Source organism: Cheilinus undulatus, linkage group 17 (assembly GCF_018320785.1).
Source record: "Cheilinus undulatus linkage group 17, ASM1832078v1, whole genome shotgun sequence".
NCBI classification, from domain to species: domain Eukaryota; kingdom Metazoa; phylum Chordata; class Actinopteri; order Labriformes; family Labridae; genus Cheilinus; species Cheilinus undulatus.
This window is the reverse complement of record NC_054881.1, coordinates 21,335,561-21,351,963: the sequence shown is the minus strand read 5'-3', so window position 1 is coordinate 21,351,963 and position 16,403 is coordinate 21,335,561. Positions and strand designations below refer to the sequence as shown.

The 16,403-nt window shown below is 39.0% G+C and overlaps 2 protein-coding genes across 3 annotated transcripts in view; one reads left to right on the top strand and one right to left on the bottom strand.

Annotated features, from left to right (window-relative positions):
• sppl3 (signal peptide peptidase 3) overlaps window positions 1-16,403 on the top strand; it is a 183,471-nt gene that overhangs the window by 28,319 nt on the left and 138,749 nt on the right. The window contains exon 4 of one of the 2 annotated variants that reach the window (XM_041810448.1): window positions 1,963-2,152. The exons of the other annotated variant lie outside the window; for it this stretch is intronic. The gene's annotated coding sequence lies outside the window, so the exon portion shown is untranslated. The remainder of the gene's footprint in view (window positions 1-1,962; window positions 2,153-16,403) is intronic. 2 annotated transcript variants of the gene reach the window in all.
• Window positions 6,621-16,403, bottom strand: part of gnaz (guanine nucleotide binding protein (G protein), alpha z polypeptide) — a 68,309-nt gene continuing 58,526 nt past the window's right edge. Inside the window, exon 3 of the mRNA XM_041810449.1 lies at window positions 6,621-6,965. Coding sequence (XP_041666383.1) covers window positions 6,621-6,965 — 345 coding nt within the window. The remainder of the gene's footprint in view (window positions 6,966-16,403) is intronic.

Genomic DNA, 16,403 nt, shown 5'->3' with positions numbered 1-16,403 from the left:
AAGGTAAAAGAAGCAGCTATAAACACCGTAGCTCCATACACTCGCTGGTACCTCTGCTAAAGTTTTCACAATCGGTACATCTCTACATGACACATTTAAAAAAAAAAAAAAAAAATATATATATATATATATATATATATTGTGCCAGCATGTTTTGATATTGCCTCAATATCCCCTCTGTATTGGCTAAACATTACATAATGAAAGTATAAATTTTGGATCAGCTCCATGGCCACTAGGGGTATTTGATTTTAAGCACAGGCCTCTGTAGTTTCTTTTTTAAAAGATAATAATCTGGATATTTTCGATGAGGAATAAACAATTTAATAAGACGAATAAAATTGTTCAAACTTTTTGTTTTAGTCTTTCATTAGACTGGTGATTGCTACTTTAGATAATCCTGCATCCAAATCATAAGACTTTGCTCAGCCATTACGAAGGAGTGCCAAAGAAAGGCCTGACCGCAGTCTCTAATGGATGTCAGATGGGTCAAGATGAGGTTTTGTCAGCGGGGCAGCGGCTTGAACTGCCAGATGTCTGGGAGGGGTTGATAATATCATTCAGGAAGTGGAGCAGATCAGCAGCGACGGTCTGGGAGGGGGAAAAGGGAGTGTTTTTGAGAGGGCAGCAGTTAAGCCTGCTCTTGGGAACTTTTGTTGGACTTCATTTAATATGGATTCACAGAGACATTTGACTCATGTTAAAGAGGTCAGAGCAGGAGACGGTGAACAGAAGGTTAGCCTGGAAGATGAGTTTTGGTTGTTGAGAAGAGAGGAGCAGTGATGAGGTGAGATGAGAGGATACCGATGAGCTCCTGTGGAGACTACATGTATTGAATTCACAGCAGAGACTCAGAGAAAAGGCAAAATACTAAAAGATTTCAAAGATGGTCAGACTTATAGAATCTTTCCCAGCTGCCTGGAGGCTTATCCATTTAATACACCAGGTGGTTCACTGCCAAGGAGCAGGTGGGAGCAGATCTACAAGCTCAGAGGAAAGGGGAGAAGGTCCAGAGGGGATAAGAGGGCAGGTTTTAATGTGGGGGTCACTGAGAAAAACAAGACGGAGTCATCTGGAGGAGGTCGAGAGAGTAGAGCCGAGGACAGAAGGAAGCAGAGAAATCATCTGATACATGGAGCGGTGTTGGTGTCAGAAAAAACAGTTTAGAGGAGATTTAACAGACAGAAGCAGAGAGGGAATTAAGTAGTGGTCAACAATGTAGAAAGGGTCAAGAGAGGCTTGTGGCAAGGGCCTTCCTCTCTTCTCTCTTTTTTTTTTTCTTTTTGGTGAAAAAATGTCGGAATGATTCAGGAGGCCTAGAAATAGGCCAGGCTGTGGAACATGCCAGGGATTGTGGATATTTATTGTTTCAGGACTGTCATCATTGGGACAGAGAAGATCTATTTGTGCCCATGGTTGTTTGTGAAATGTTCTCAGCCCTTTTTAGGCTTATCAGATATTGGATGTTACAATACTGATGAAAATCTAATACTGGCACAGTGCTGGCTAAAATCTTACATTTATACACAAAGCTGTTTTGACGTTTCCAAAACCTAAAAAGGAAAGAGAGAGATTTCTGAATAATAAATGTGGATAAAAATGGAAGGGAAGGCATTCAATGTAAAATATTTCCTCCCGATTTAATTATGTTTACATTTAAAGACCAATGGCTGAATCCCAGCTTTTGGACTATATATACTCATTGTTCAGTATAACATAAGGATGCATGATTTGTTCATCATCTTTAATATCCCTGTTTGACCTAAATTCTCCATACAGCATCTCATCACATCTCAGTTGTATGGCTGTGACTGGATCAGCTAATAGGCTGACTCCCATTACTCGCTCCTACTCGTCATTTTTAAAAAGTAACCTTGTCAGAAATAGTATGAATAATTATTTTATTATTCAGCATTAATGTGCATAAACCTTCACATGTGCATCTGTTTCTTTTTTTTCAAGGGCAACGTATCACCACAGATTGCTTGATTCAAGAGGTCCAGATTTGATTCAGGATTCAATTCAATTCAACTTGATTCATCCATTCTGCTGGATACAATGGATGTTTTCATAGGGGATGAAATCGTCCCATGCTGTATGGATACAACAGCTTTTGCAGAGAAAGGAGAGGACTTTACTCCCCTGCTCACTGGTGAGTATGCTGTGCCAGGGCACTGTTCTGTTCACATCTCCCAAATACTGTGCCTAGGTACATGTGAATAATGCTGAAACCACCTCTTCGGAGTAGGATTGTGCGTTCATTCACACTGACCAAATTGGACCAAACTTTAGGGTCAAGTATACTTGGATCTTCCCAAATCCTTCTATGTAAGCTTTCCCAGATGAATGTGAAATATATCCATGCCATGGTTATGTTAAACAGTCTATCTGGCATGCCAAGTTACTTTCAATACTTAAATGACCTCGAAATAAACTGATTAAGATACTAACATACCATGAATGTCCTCTACCCAATCTCTCCTTGTGTTTTTATGGTTTATACACACAGTGGAGAAATTTCATGGATTTTGAATATCCAGAAGTTCAGCAATAACACTTTAGTCTCATTCAGGCTCCTCGAGGGAAACCACACTTACTTTTCATAAGATTTTTTTTCATTGAAGATCTATTTTTAGCTAGTCCCAGTCTTGTTGAAAACAGTTAGTTGCCAGTCATTTTTAGTCATATTTTAGTTGATTAAATGAAACCTGTTGCAAACAACTGAAGCCATCACCCACTTGGCTGCACCTTGTGGTAAAACTAAACTGAACAGCTCCCATCTCTAAAGGATTACCATTTCCAATGAAGACCTGTGGGGTGACTGTGGCTCAGTAGGAAGAGTCGATCATTTTGCCACTGGAAGGATGAGGGGTTCCCCCGATGTGTCCTTGGGAAAGACACTTCATGCCAGTTTGCTCCCACTGCTGCATCAGTGGCGTGTGAATGTTTATAGATGTGTATGGATAGGATCAGTGTGTGAATGGGTAGGTGTGACCTGTGGTGTTAAAGCGCCTTCAGTAGTCAGATGACTAGAAAAGTGTTATACAAGCTCAAGTCATTTACCGTAGAAATTCATCTCGTCTCCCTTTCTGTTACTCAGTCATTTTTATGGATGACACCATCTCCTACCACATGACAGTCACAAGGCATGCTTTCTGCACAACTCTCCTCTCTCAGTAGTGCATTTATTTAAGTTCATTCCTCAAGTGAATCTCCAGTGTTGCTTAAATAATTCCACTAAAGGGAACCTCCCTCAGGACCTGGAGGAATCATTTTTAGACTAGTGTGTTTTTTCAGCCCAAAAATGTTATAAATTGGATGAATAAATCAATTTAATAATAACCAGCTGCATTCTACTATAAAGTTTTATGCATGGTTGCAGTCTGAGTCAGTGAAAGCTTATCAACATGCGAAATCAAACCACTGAAGTCAAAAATAAGCTACAGCATGGCCACGCTTTTTTAGTTTTCATCACAGCAGTCGTGATGTTTGTTTTACAGAGGACACGCTACAATTTGTTGAAAATGTATTTGCCCCTTGCTGATTTCTTTTTTTTTTCTTTTTTTGCATATTTAGCACACTTAAATGTTTCAGATCATCAAACACATTTTAATAGTAGACAAAGACGACATGAGTTAATGCAAAATGCAGTTTTAAAATGAAGATTTCATTTATTAAGGTAAAAAAGTCATTCAGACCTATCTGGCCCTATGTGAAAAAGTAACTGGCCCCCAATAACTGGTTGTGCCAACCTTGGTGGCAGCAACTGAAAATTTTTGTGGTCACTGGCTATGAGTCTTTGACATCACTATGGAGAAATTTTGGCCCACTCTTCTTTGCAGAATTGTTTTAAATCAGCCACATTGGAGGGTTTTTGAGCATGAACAGCCTGTTTTAGGTCATGCCACAGGATCTTAATAGCATTGAAGTCCAGACTTTGACAAGGACCTTCCAAAACCTTATGTGTGTTTTATTTTTTAAGCTATTCAGAGGTAGACTTGCTGGTGTATTTTGGATCAGTATCCTGCTGTATAACCCAAGTGTGCTTGAGTTGGAGGTCATAAACTAATGGCCTGACATTCTCCTTCAGGATTTTCTAGAGCAGAATTCATAGTTCCATCAATTATGGCAAGTCCTATAGGTCTTGGATGTCATTTTTGCTTGTCTTAACTGAGTCAAGTGAAGCTTTTCAGTCTTTTGATGTTGATCTGGGTTCTTTTGTGACCTCCTGGATGAGTTGTTAATGCGCTCTAGGAGTAATTTTGGTAGGCATGTCACTCCTGGGAAGGTTCACCACTGTTCAGAGTTTTCTCAACTTGTGGATAATGGCTCTCACTGTGGTTCACTGGAGTCCCAAAGCCTTTTCCTTAGCAAGCTGCATGATGTGTTGCTTTTTGAGATCTTTTAGCTTACTTCTCTTTGTCAGGCAGGTTCTGTTAAGTGATGTTTTGATTCAGCAGGTCTTATCTTTGTCTAATATTAGAATTTGTTTGATGATTGGAAACATTTAGGTGTGACAAATCTGCAAAAAATAAGAAATCAGAAAGGGGCAATAACTTCTTCACAGCACTGTAAGTCCTCTTGGAAGCAATTTCTCATTATTATGTAAAAAAAAAAACTAACTTCATTAATAATGAATGTAGTAAAATCAAATTATTATAAAAAAAGGCCTTTAAAGGGACTAAACAAACACATCGAGCCAACTGGTGTTCATTGAGGTGGAATCTGTATGTCACACAGGCCAAGTTCATTCATTGACTCGTGTACTTTATGCACAGATTATTCTTACCCCAGTGGCTACATTATATGACGAGGACAAACACTTTCCATGTCATGATTTTGGGCACGGAAGATTGAAGCAGTGATTTTGGACAGAGTGTTCTAGTAACTGACGCAACAAAAAACATCACATAAAAAAACATTGTCGACACAACCACCACCCAAAAACACATTTACTACACCATGAAAATTTGCATAAGTTGTTTTATTCATAGTTATTGTCCTTTTTATATTTCTTTTTTTAAATTTGTTTTGTCTTTTGTTGAGGTGGACATCCCGTAATGTAAGCCTGAAGCCCTTAGCTGAGTTGTTTGCACATCACCGTCTGAACTGAAAAAGAAGGGTAAGAGGAGGAGCGGAGCGGGGGTGTTTCCTCCTTCTCTCTCTCTCGCTCTCTCCTTATCTCACTCACAGCATCCCAACTCAACCTTTATTTTCATTTGTTTGAACAAAGAGTGTACCTTACAGTATATTTACACATCATACTGACTGGCTGTTTGACAATTTCCACATAGATAATGCAAGGAAGATTGAACTTTCAACGTTTGCTTCTTTGTTTTCATATTTTTTTTATTCTACAGTCTTGTTCTCCTTTGATCCACTTTCTGCTCTCATGCTAGCTTTGTAGTGAGATTTTCCTCATCATCATTGCAGTCATCATCATCATCATCATCATCATAACATCATACTCATCATTTTTATATTGATATAACTCTTTTCAATAGATTCCTCTCTGACAACTGTACAATCGTACACAGTGTTTGACTTTTATATATATTTTTGGGAATATATTATTTCAATTTAAGAAAAGAGGAACATAATCCCAAAGAAAATGTATTAGTATCCCAAAGTAACAAAATCATGCATGTTTTAATGTATTTGTCCATAAAAACAAAACAAAAAATGAACATAAACGGATGGGATCTGGTTTTATTTACAAATTGATCTTGGCACTGTTTTTGACGTCTCTTGCTGGAAACTGGAATGATCATAAAGAATACTTTTTTAATTTTATGGAGCACAACACTCTCCTGGTATTAGACGACTGCTATAAATGCAGGTTTGAGAGACATGTTCTTTTTTTAAAGCACAAAAAATAAAATAAAGAAGGGGGAACTGACATTAAAGTCGACCAGGAGGGGAGGGCAAAAACAGAAATAGTGCGTAGAAAACATATTTCACTTCAGCTTTACTCTGTGGCAGTTTCCTCTTTTCAGGTAGAAATCCTGTGACATCATGTCTACTGACTTTTTTAAAAATTCAGAAATACAGACTACTTTCTTCTTTTAACATGTGCACTCACTTTGTTACCATTGTTAGGGTGAAAATCCAAAAAGAGAACATTGATTCTGTCAAAATTCTTCTTGTAAAGCAGCATTAATTGACTCTGGCAAATCAAATAAAGTAGACAAATGTAACAGAAAACCACCAGTACAGACCTACGCCCTCAGGTTTGGCAGGCAGGAAGGGGTAGCTGTCTACTAATCCAGTGTTGCCTTGTCAAACAAGTGCTTGACTGTTGATCCAAAGATCTAGTATGTGAGCAAACATAAGGACGTGTGTATTTGTGTGTGTTTGGGTGTCTCTGCATACTCATATTCAGTGCAAACACATTGGGTAAAACTCCCACGTTGACCACAGCCCATCAGCTCTGTTGTTTCTTTTGAAACACTACAGTATCGTCCATCCCCGGCCATCATTGCAGTTCTCTGTTGCACCCCTTCAAAGAGATAAACCACCGGGCGGACTGACATGCCTCTGTGTTTATCCAGCCTGATGACGCAACAACTGCCGCTTTACCCACCCTCCCCCAACCACCACCCCCCACCCAGCCTCAGGTCCTAGCACAGCCCAATATACTTGAGATTGTTCTGGATGATCACGTCCGTGACAGCGTCGAACACAAACTGGATGTTGCTGGTGTCAGTGGCACAGGTGAAGTGCGAATAGATCTCCTTGGTCTCCTTGTTGCGGTTGAGGTCCTCAAACTGCCGCTGGACGTAGACGGCCGCCTCCTCATAGGTGTTCTGACCTTTGTAGTCAGGGAAGCACACTGTCAGAGGAATGCGCTTGATCTTCTCCGCCAACAGGTCCTTCTTGTTGAGGAAGAGGATGAGCGACGTGTTGGTGAACCAGTTGTTGTTGCAGATGGAGTCGAAGAGGCGCAAGCTCTCCGCCATACGGCTCTGTGGAGATTTGAGAGGAGAAGGAAAATGTCACATCATGCTAAAAAATCTAGTCAACACTATAAATCAGCTTTAAGGAAGCCAAACACAGAAGAAGGATTGTGTGACTTGGCAAAAAACAGAATTGTGCCATGTGAGGCTGCAGCAAAACCTAAAGAGTACCTAAAACCCTGAGTGTCAGCTGAGGTCATTGCCTTTTGAACGTCATGGACGGGGCTGGGGGAGAGGCACACCCACTCACCTCTTCTTACTGTCCCTTATTAGCCACAACATCATTCTCTATGCTGCTTTTCACATTCGATTAATAGCCATAATATCACAACCATTCAAAATAGACGTATCACAAGCTACATGAGTGCAAAACAATAGTCTCAACTTCTGCATTCTGCTTCTACTAGTGAATTTGTGTTATTTTTTAACCTAAGAGACCTTAAACAGGGAAACGATATATGGTCACGTAGAAGACAAACTCGTATGTTACTGTCCTTGTTTAAAAAATGACATAGTTTATTTGTGATTGCGGATAACAGTACCACCTGATCCTCAGTCCTAGAGTATCATAGCATAGTTTTTTATTTGTTGAGCCCACATCATATTAATATAAATGGGCATTTTTAACACAGTACTGTTGAATGGGGAAATGTAGCACATTGGTTCCCAACCTGGGAACCCCTGGAGGGCGGGCTTTCCACTCTGATGCTGTCAAAATCAGAGGTACATATATATTGTTTTAAATCACGATATAAACGTAATGTATGAGGGCCAACCTAAAAGATAAAAAATAAAGATGAATTTGTTGATTTTTGCACAAAAAGGTAAAATTGTTAGTTGTGAATTTTTGAGATTATTAAGTTATTTACAAGAAAAGAAACTCTGAATATCAGAGTTTAAAAATGTTGAAGTTTACTAGAAAAAGGTGCAATTTCCAAGTTTAAAAACTCTTTAATTTTGACAAAAGAAACTAAAAAATCTCAGTTTTTTAAAATCCTTTCGTTGAGACAAATGTTTAGAAGAAACCAATCTCAAAGGATTTTTGACCTTTCAACTTTATAATCTCAAAAATTCTAAGTTATGGTTCACGTACATTTACAACTTTTAACTATTCTGCTATTTGTTAATTTGAGGTAGTTTTTTTTTTCTCAAAAGACAGTTTACAAAAGGAAGTGATGATTTATAGTCACGGAGAAGACACAAACTAGTGGTCTGTTAGCCTTGTTTTAAGAAAAACCTGATCTATCCACAATAAATGGCAATAGCACAAAGCTACCTACAATCCTAGTGTAACACAGCGGCATCTCTGATTGGTTGAGCCCGCTGTGACCTTTGAATATTGACTGTTAACTATCAGCGAAGTTAACGGTCATGGAAAAAGTGGTTGGTAACTGTTGAGCGCTATGGTGTCAAGAGCTGACACCATGTATGTCACCTGCCAACACATCAGCGGGTAGAAAAATTTCAGTTGCAGTAGACTTCAACTTGCATAGTGATGGCTATGCGTACCTTTAACATTAAAGGTAGATCTTAAATACTTTGTACTCATATATCAAGATTTGGACCCTTACTGATCCACAGTACTATTAAATCGCTGTATACATAGTGCAGTTTTTTTATCAGATAAAGTGGTCTTTAGGTTTAATAACTCCTTAAGAATGAAAATGTAGACATTAGAGGAGAACACTGAAGTCTCATACAGCACAACTTACAGATCTCCGCTTGACTAGTCAAAGGTACACCTTCTCTGTTATGGCAACAGAGACTTAGGCCTCAGACAGATGAAGACCTGAGTTTGAACTCTCAGTAACAGCTGAATACTTCTTTTACCCCCGCTCTGTTTCCATAAATCAAAACTGTGAAAGGACTATTAGATGCATGTCTGTCTTAGTTAGCCTCCTTATGGAATCACCTTTTTATTGTGAGTTTGAGTATGAAAATTAAATCAAATGTTAAGACATGCCAAAGACTGAGTGGACAGTGTTTACACTGAGGACAGACTGCTTTAACCTTACTGACACCTGACCATACACCAAAACTGGTTTGGTTTCTGAATTTTTTTTTTCCACTTCAGCCTTCAGCTTGAAAATTAATAAGGTCCAAGTGTTTTATCATTACCATTTGTTGCCAATAGGACCACATTATGTGCCCATTTTAATGTCCATTAGATAATAAAGTGAAATGTAGCAGGTCGCTAAGAGAGTGCAAACCTTTCCAAGGCTGTTAATTACGATTCAATGAAATGCAAATCTGCTAGCACAACTACTTTTTAAGTGCAACTCCATTTCCTTAAAAGTTTGGCAGTTGTGTAAAATGGACAAACCTCGATTCCAAAAAAGTTAGGACATTTTGTGAGGCATGAATAAGAACAGAACAGTGACTTGCAGATCCTTTTCAACCTATATTGAAATTAATATAACATAAAGACATGCTGTATTTATAGATCAAACTGATGAGCGCTATTATTTTTGTGGTAATAAATGCACAAACTAGGTTTGATGCCTGCAACATGGTCCAAAAAAGTTAGGAGGGCAAGGAAAGACTTGGAAAATGTTGGGAATGCTCAGAAACACCTGGAACATTCCACAGGTAAAGAGGTTAATTTCTAACAGAGGACAGTATCATGATTGGGAATGAAAGGAGCACTCTTGAAAGGCTCTGTTGTTCACATTCAATGTTGGCACAAGATTTTATTCTGTGAAAGACTGTGAGCAAATAATCCAACAGTTTATGAACAACGGCTTTAATGTGCAAAACATTAAGAGATTTCATCATCTACATGCTTCGAGATTATCAGGAAGATTCAGAGAATCTGAAGAAATCTCTGCAAGAAAAGGGCAAGGCTGAAAAGCAACACTGAATGTCTGTGACCTTCAGTCCCTCAGGCGGGAAAGCATTAAAAACTGCCATCATACTGTGATGGATATTAACTTTGTAAATAAAACAGAATGTTATGGTTTTCAAATCAATCTGCCTGCAGTCCTGACATGTCACCCACGGAAAACATTTGGTGCATTATTAAACAAAGAAATACATTAAAGGAGACCCTAAACCATTGAACAGATGGAGTCCTTCATCAGGCAATGATGGGAAAATATTCCATAAGGTGTGTTGTAAAAAGAGCCTGTCCTAAAATTTTTAGAAAGGTGTTGCTTGCATGAAATTTGAATGGGAATGTAATGTTGCAAAAAATGATAACTCAATATTAACATTTGATATGCTGTCATTGTACTGTTTACAATTGATGTGGTTTTAAAGTCATAATACAGCTTTAGCACAATTAAATTTTATCATCACACTGAATTTTTGTGTACTTCTAAGTTGGAAATATCTTTAATGCTCAGACAGCAACGGGACATGTTACATGTACCCCACAGTAATCTGTTTAGTGCACATTTTGTACAAGAACAGATTTAATGTTGGTATTAAATCCCTGAAAATCATTTTATGATGCATTAAACAGCATCTTCCGCAGCAACGTGTCATATACACGCTAACATGAGCAAATGCTAGTGTTAGGGGGTAAAGTTTGACCCTGTACACTGCAAATATCATCATGAAATTTCTACATGCATCTAGAACAGTCCCAACACTTTACAAAAAATGGATTTTCCCCATGGTTTAACAGATCTGCCTTTTGTGGAGGTGATTACTGTTACAAATTACTCAGTCCTGCAGACCTCCTGACATCTAGTATCATCTAACCAGATGAAGGAAGACGGGTCTTGAGGAGTCTTGTACTGAACTAAGAGGCTAGAGCTGCGCCCCTTTAACAGCCTGTAATCCTTGTTTTGCTTTTAATGGAAACGCTGACATACTATTTGGAAATGAGCCTTTTTGGGTTAAGCAGCCGAGTAATAATGTGCTGTTCACCAATGAGCCCGATCAGCTACTGTTTGAGAGACTGATTTTTTTTCTGTTTTTGTTGTTATTTAATCCACAGTTAAGAGGCCAAACTTGAACCAAATGAAGAGCCATTTCGGAGCCAAAAGACCAGCTCTTATTACAGAGTTGTACCAAAATAAACTACGTCACTTAAAAGAGACTAACTTCCTATCACAACCAGCGAGGCAGGACCGACATCAGCTAAAGAAACATGGGCAGGATCAGGATTTAATGTGCTAAATGGGGACAAAACTTTACATACATGTGTGGGCTTTTTATCCAGGGTCAGTTTTTTTTTTCTTTTTGCACTAGGAATGATTGTCACAGTCGTAAACAGCACAATAGTGTCTCTCAGACAGGGTCCAAAACCATCACTTGCCACAACTTGCCAATTATGGGTAGATTTTGTCTCTGGCTGGTAAATTTTCAAGACCACTCGCCACTTTGGCGAGTTATTTTTTACCAGAAAAAAAATATTTTTTTTGTTACTGTTACATTTTTTTGATGCTAGTATCGGCTGGTTTCCTGGCAGAGTAATGTGTATTTCAGGCCGAGACAATCTTTGGTCACGAAAGTGTTTTCAGACCCCTCTAGCGACTCTTTTTCAAAAAAGCAACTAGCGACAAATCTAGCAACTTTCTCTGGTGTTATTGGAGACTTTTGAAGACTCTGACATGAAAGCACGTATTGTTGTAGCGCCTCTTGAGCAGTGGGCGCTGCTGTGGGCCCCTCCCTGTCCCAAAGCACTGACAGGCAGCCCACTCCTTGCGCAGTAGTTCCCCTCATCTGCGGTCAGAGCAGGATATGCTCACGCCTCCATGTCCAGACTACAGATTAACCGCGCTGTGAAGGTGCCTCGACAGTTTTTTTCTATTGTCTCTTTTTGGTCCATTTAGATTGTTCATGAAGACTATATATAAAGATTTGTTGTAGGCTCTTCAGTGGACCATAAGGTTTACAACTAAACCAAACGTAAGAAAACTAAACTTCTAAGAAAAATAAATGATAAATAAATGATAAACCAAAAATAAAATTTAAAGTAACTGCCAGAGTATCTCTTGAGTCATTTTGCCTAGCCCAGATAAAGGAGGGTTGCAATTGTGAAGTTATAAAAACGTGAATCGACAGAAGCAAGGTCATTTGTTGTTCTACACATAATAAGGGTCTTTTTACTCACTTTTTGTCTCTTTTAGCATACATTATTGCTAGTATTAGTGCATACTATTAAAATATTGATTGAGAATCATATACAAGACCCAAATGACATGTTAAATAATACTGATAGCAAATAACAACACTTAAAAGCAATTTTTATTTGGTTGGCTGGTAAAATATCTGCCTGGCTGGTAAAAAATTTCACTTACCAGCCAGCCTGGCTGGTAAGTGAAAAAGTTAGTCTTGGACCCTGCTCTCAGATAACTCACATCTTGCCTTCATCTGGAGTTCTCCATTGTAGCGTGCCATCATCTGCATAGAAACTCTACAACTACACATTTGTAAAATGCAGATTAAATATTCTATTTGGAAGGATATATGCAGACATGCTAAATGCTGGGACTAAAATAAAATATCAAACAAGACAGCTTGTCATCAGCATGCAGTTCTTATGTAAAAATGCCTAATTTATGAGAACTTTCCTTTTTTTCAGTGTGATATGCTATTATTGAAACACCTATAACAATCCACTCAGTTAGATTGGTTTCTTTGAGTCCAAATGATTTTATTTCCTCTTTCCATCTTCCTCACATAATGCACTCATTCACTAAGTTTCATTAAAAACCAGAACAGAAATAACCCTGAAAAACTCCAAACACATAACCTCTTTTGTAGAACCAGTCAAAATGTATTCCTCCCCTTTGTACGGTAAGTCAGTAATGTCTTCAGTAATGTCAAATAAAAATTTGTGACTAATCTTATGTTACAAAAGCAAACAAAACCCAAAATGGTGGCATGGGGATCCCCAACTGCATTTTAATGTTATTTATCCTGTTTCATTCTCAGAGTATCAAAATATGCTGTTGTTGCCCAGAGAAGAAAAGATCCTTTAGCAGCAGTGTGTGGATGTGTGTGTGTGTGTGTGTTCAGGAATGCTGTGCAGTTTGTGCCCATGTGACAGTATATGTATAAGAGAAAAAAACCCCAGAAAAATAAAGTTGATTTGTTCATGGCAGCTGCCGGCATGTGGCGACTGGCCAGCAGCTTGTGACTGGAAGGCTGGCAGAGGGAAGGTTGCTGTTCAAAAGGTTACAGAAACAACATGATGCTCTGAGCAAATCACAAGATCTTCACAGCATGAAGAAAGATATTGGGGGAATAGCTAAGGAGTAGACAGTTGTAGTGCAGCTTCAAAGTAAACCCAGATAGTTCAGTGGCGCAAGGGCACTATTTTTGGAAAATGATGAAAGGCTACAAACAGTGAAACTAGCATGCTGCCTTAAGGTAGCCCTAGTTTATTTTATGGTGTTACATTCGCAGATTTAAGGAAGATTTTATCAAGATACTAGGAGCTGCCTTTATACAGCTTTTATGCTATTATATAAAATGACTGACTGGTAAATGTTTTACCCAAAAATAATGCTTTAAATCTTGAAGAGGCAGGTTTGTTTTGTTTCTAAAAAGCATACAGAAATAGGATCTTTGAAGCCTCAAACTTGCAGAAATGTCAAAATCCATTTACAGAGCATGATAAGTTTACATTTTGCATTAACATTACATTTCGGGCATTAAGACACCAAGTGACTGCACTTCAGGAGGTCCGTAGTATGCATTAACAACATCTTCAGTTACTATTTGGTGCTATTCGGTAACTTGGGTTACTGGAACTATCTTGCCCGCCTCTTATGCAAACGATGATTGTTTAAAATAATATATCAACACTTTTAATGCGTGAACCAAGCTAACCACCTACCTGAATGCTCATGTCTACAAAACATTTGAATCAGTGTGAAATCAGATAAAGGAAAAGATAGAACACTGCAAATTCTTTTATGAGGATGAAGGAACTACGTATCCCACAATCCATTGTGGTACCTTTAGTTCATTGATAGTTTTTCCAGACTTTTTACTCTTATCCTTAATGTACTGTAGTTTGCGTTTACACATCTCACTAGGCTGGTTCGTATTTTCATCATCACCAGCTGACAGTCATTTGTCATGGGCACAGTGGACATTTCCATCAACAGATCAGGCCCCATCGTGCAGAGACATCACTGTGACACTCAAGGATTGTGGGCACTGTAGTATTTTTGACATCATGGTATTATGAATAAACTGTTTTACTTTAAAAAAAGAGGTTTTTATGTTAGAAACTTTTGTCTCTATAAGAGCTGACTCCTTTTGTGAGCAATGGGAGCCTGCTACTGTTTGAGAGTGTCTTTTACTAGATTTTTGTTGTTTTAATGGCAGAAAAGAGGCTAAATTTTTCCTAATGGAGAGCGGCTTGGGAACCAAAAGACCAGCCTTTATTTCTGTGCTGAGACATGAAGTCAAGATCTCTAAAAGCCAGAGTTCGCCTAAGTCCGAGCAGGGCTGGATGGAGTACAGCAGATCACATCTATGGGGTGGCCATTAATACATGCCAGTACCCATTTTGTCCACACAACAAATCCAGATAAATACATCGCAGAACACCGATGTGTGCAGTCTGAGCTATATGATCTAACTATATTCAGTATGGATAACCACTAGGTATCCGCATATAAATCCCTGTAAATGCGTTGTATGAGTAGAATACTCAGATGCATTTAGAAGAGTATTGTTGCCCATGTTGTCATTACCTGCTGTATGTTTACAGATGCAATCATTCTTCCAACCTGATTAAAATCATTCCAGTTAGATATCCAGACATCACTGTTTACATGGGCAGTAATAAAATAATCAAATTATGATATTAAGGCATTTAATCAGAAGAAGCTGGTTCTTCCTCCTGCATGTTGCTGCATGTCTGAGGGTATTGCTTCTCTGCTCTCCCCACATTGGTGGTTTGTGGCTTCGTGGAACTTTTTGTAAACTCGGTTTTATCCCTCTGACATCAGGAGGTTTTTAAAGGCACCATTGAAAAAGTTTTCAGGTACAGTCCAGTTTGACAGCTTTTGCCATGTTGCTTAAAAGCGCCTTTACATGGGAAATATGTACAGATAAGAACAATTTCACCCAAACCTCCCAGAAACGACCAGGTCAATGGGAATTGACCCAAATTGATAACCTTGTAAAGTTGATGAATAGGCCAGATTCCATGTCTGGAATGAGATAGATCCATCTTGCAAAGCTTCAAGCTAAAAAGTTTGATCTCTGGTCAGAAAAGTACTCAACCAGTGTCAGCATTAGAGGAGATAGAGGCAGAGCTATAGGTGGGGTTTAGCTGTACCCCAAGCCAGTCAACAATAGCTGCCAATAAAGGGATAAGTATGGAGGTACTTGTAGCTACAGTTTTGTCTGAAATGGACATTTAAGACGAGGAAAGAACCACACTTGAAGCTATTCTTGTTTGAAAATATGTTTTTGCTCTTCTTTTGACTGACTTCAATCAAGTGTTTGATTTACATCAGGTTCCACTGATAGTGAACAACAATAACGTTTGCTTGTATGGCTTGCATTACGTAATTTACTCCTTTATTGTGACCCAGCCCACTACATCATGTGTTACCACTCCAGATTAACATATGTCCAATCACTCTTAGGATGTACTCACACTAGGCCATCCGTACCGTGCCTGGGCCCGCTTCAGCCTAAAGTCTGGTATGTTTGGCAGTGTGAGTGCAATCGTTCCGTGCTTCGGCGCGACATGCTTTGCGGCCTTGGTACGGATGGACGAGGTGGGCCTAGGCACGACACGGATGCAAATGAAGGAGCACAATGTGATGTTGTAGCGTGAAGTAACAACAAGAGGATCCGCCTAAGAGAGCCCACCAGGAAGCAGCTGCATGCTAGAGACAAAAGGATCCCAGTCCAGTCCACATTTCTGACCAGTTTCTGGCAAAGTCAGGCTTTAACGACTGTAAGAGGATTTTTGGTTTGTAAAATAAAGCTTCTTCCCTTGATTCAGTCACAAACAGCAGCTCACAGGATAACAAACACCTTTCATCCAAATACGCGGACAAGTGTGTGCTGGGGATAATCACATGGCTGATTTAACCTCTCTTATTATAAAATTATAATACCAAACTATCATCCACTGAGTTAACTTACCTCTAATTCTATTTCATTTCACAAAGAAGTGAAACTGTGGTCTTGATCGCTGACTTTTGGACGGAACATTGTTTATTAATCCTGAGGCGCATTCACCTCCAGCTCTCATCAGATGGTTAAAATTGCAATTGTCACCGTTAAAAAAATATTTTATCTGATCATTTAATCCTGCTCTGGACACAGGCTAGCCTGTGACGTAAGAGCTTGTTTGGTGCAGCGCTGAAAGACATCCAAACGCAGAGAAAAGGCTCAGCTCATGGCGCGTAAAAAAATTTCACGAGGATTCAGATAGTATATTGACACGCAGAAAAGTGGCTGTAGGGGCTCATATGAGTTAAAATGTCTGGGTTGCATTTATCAGAAGTGCTTGGAACT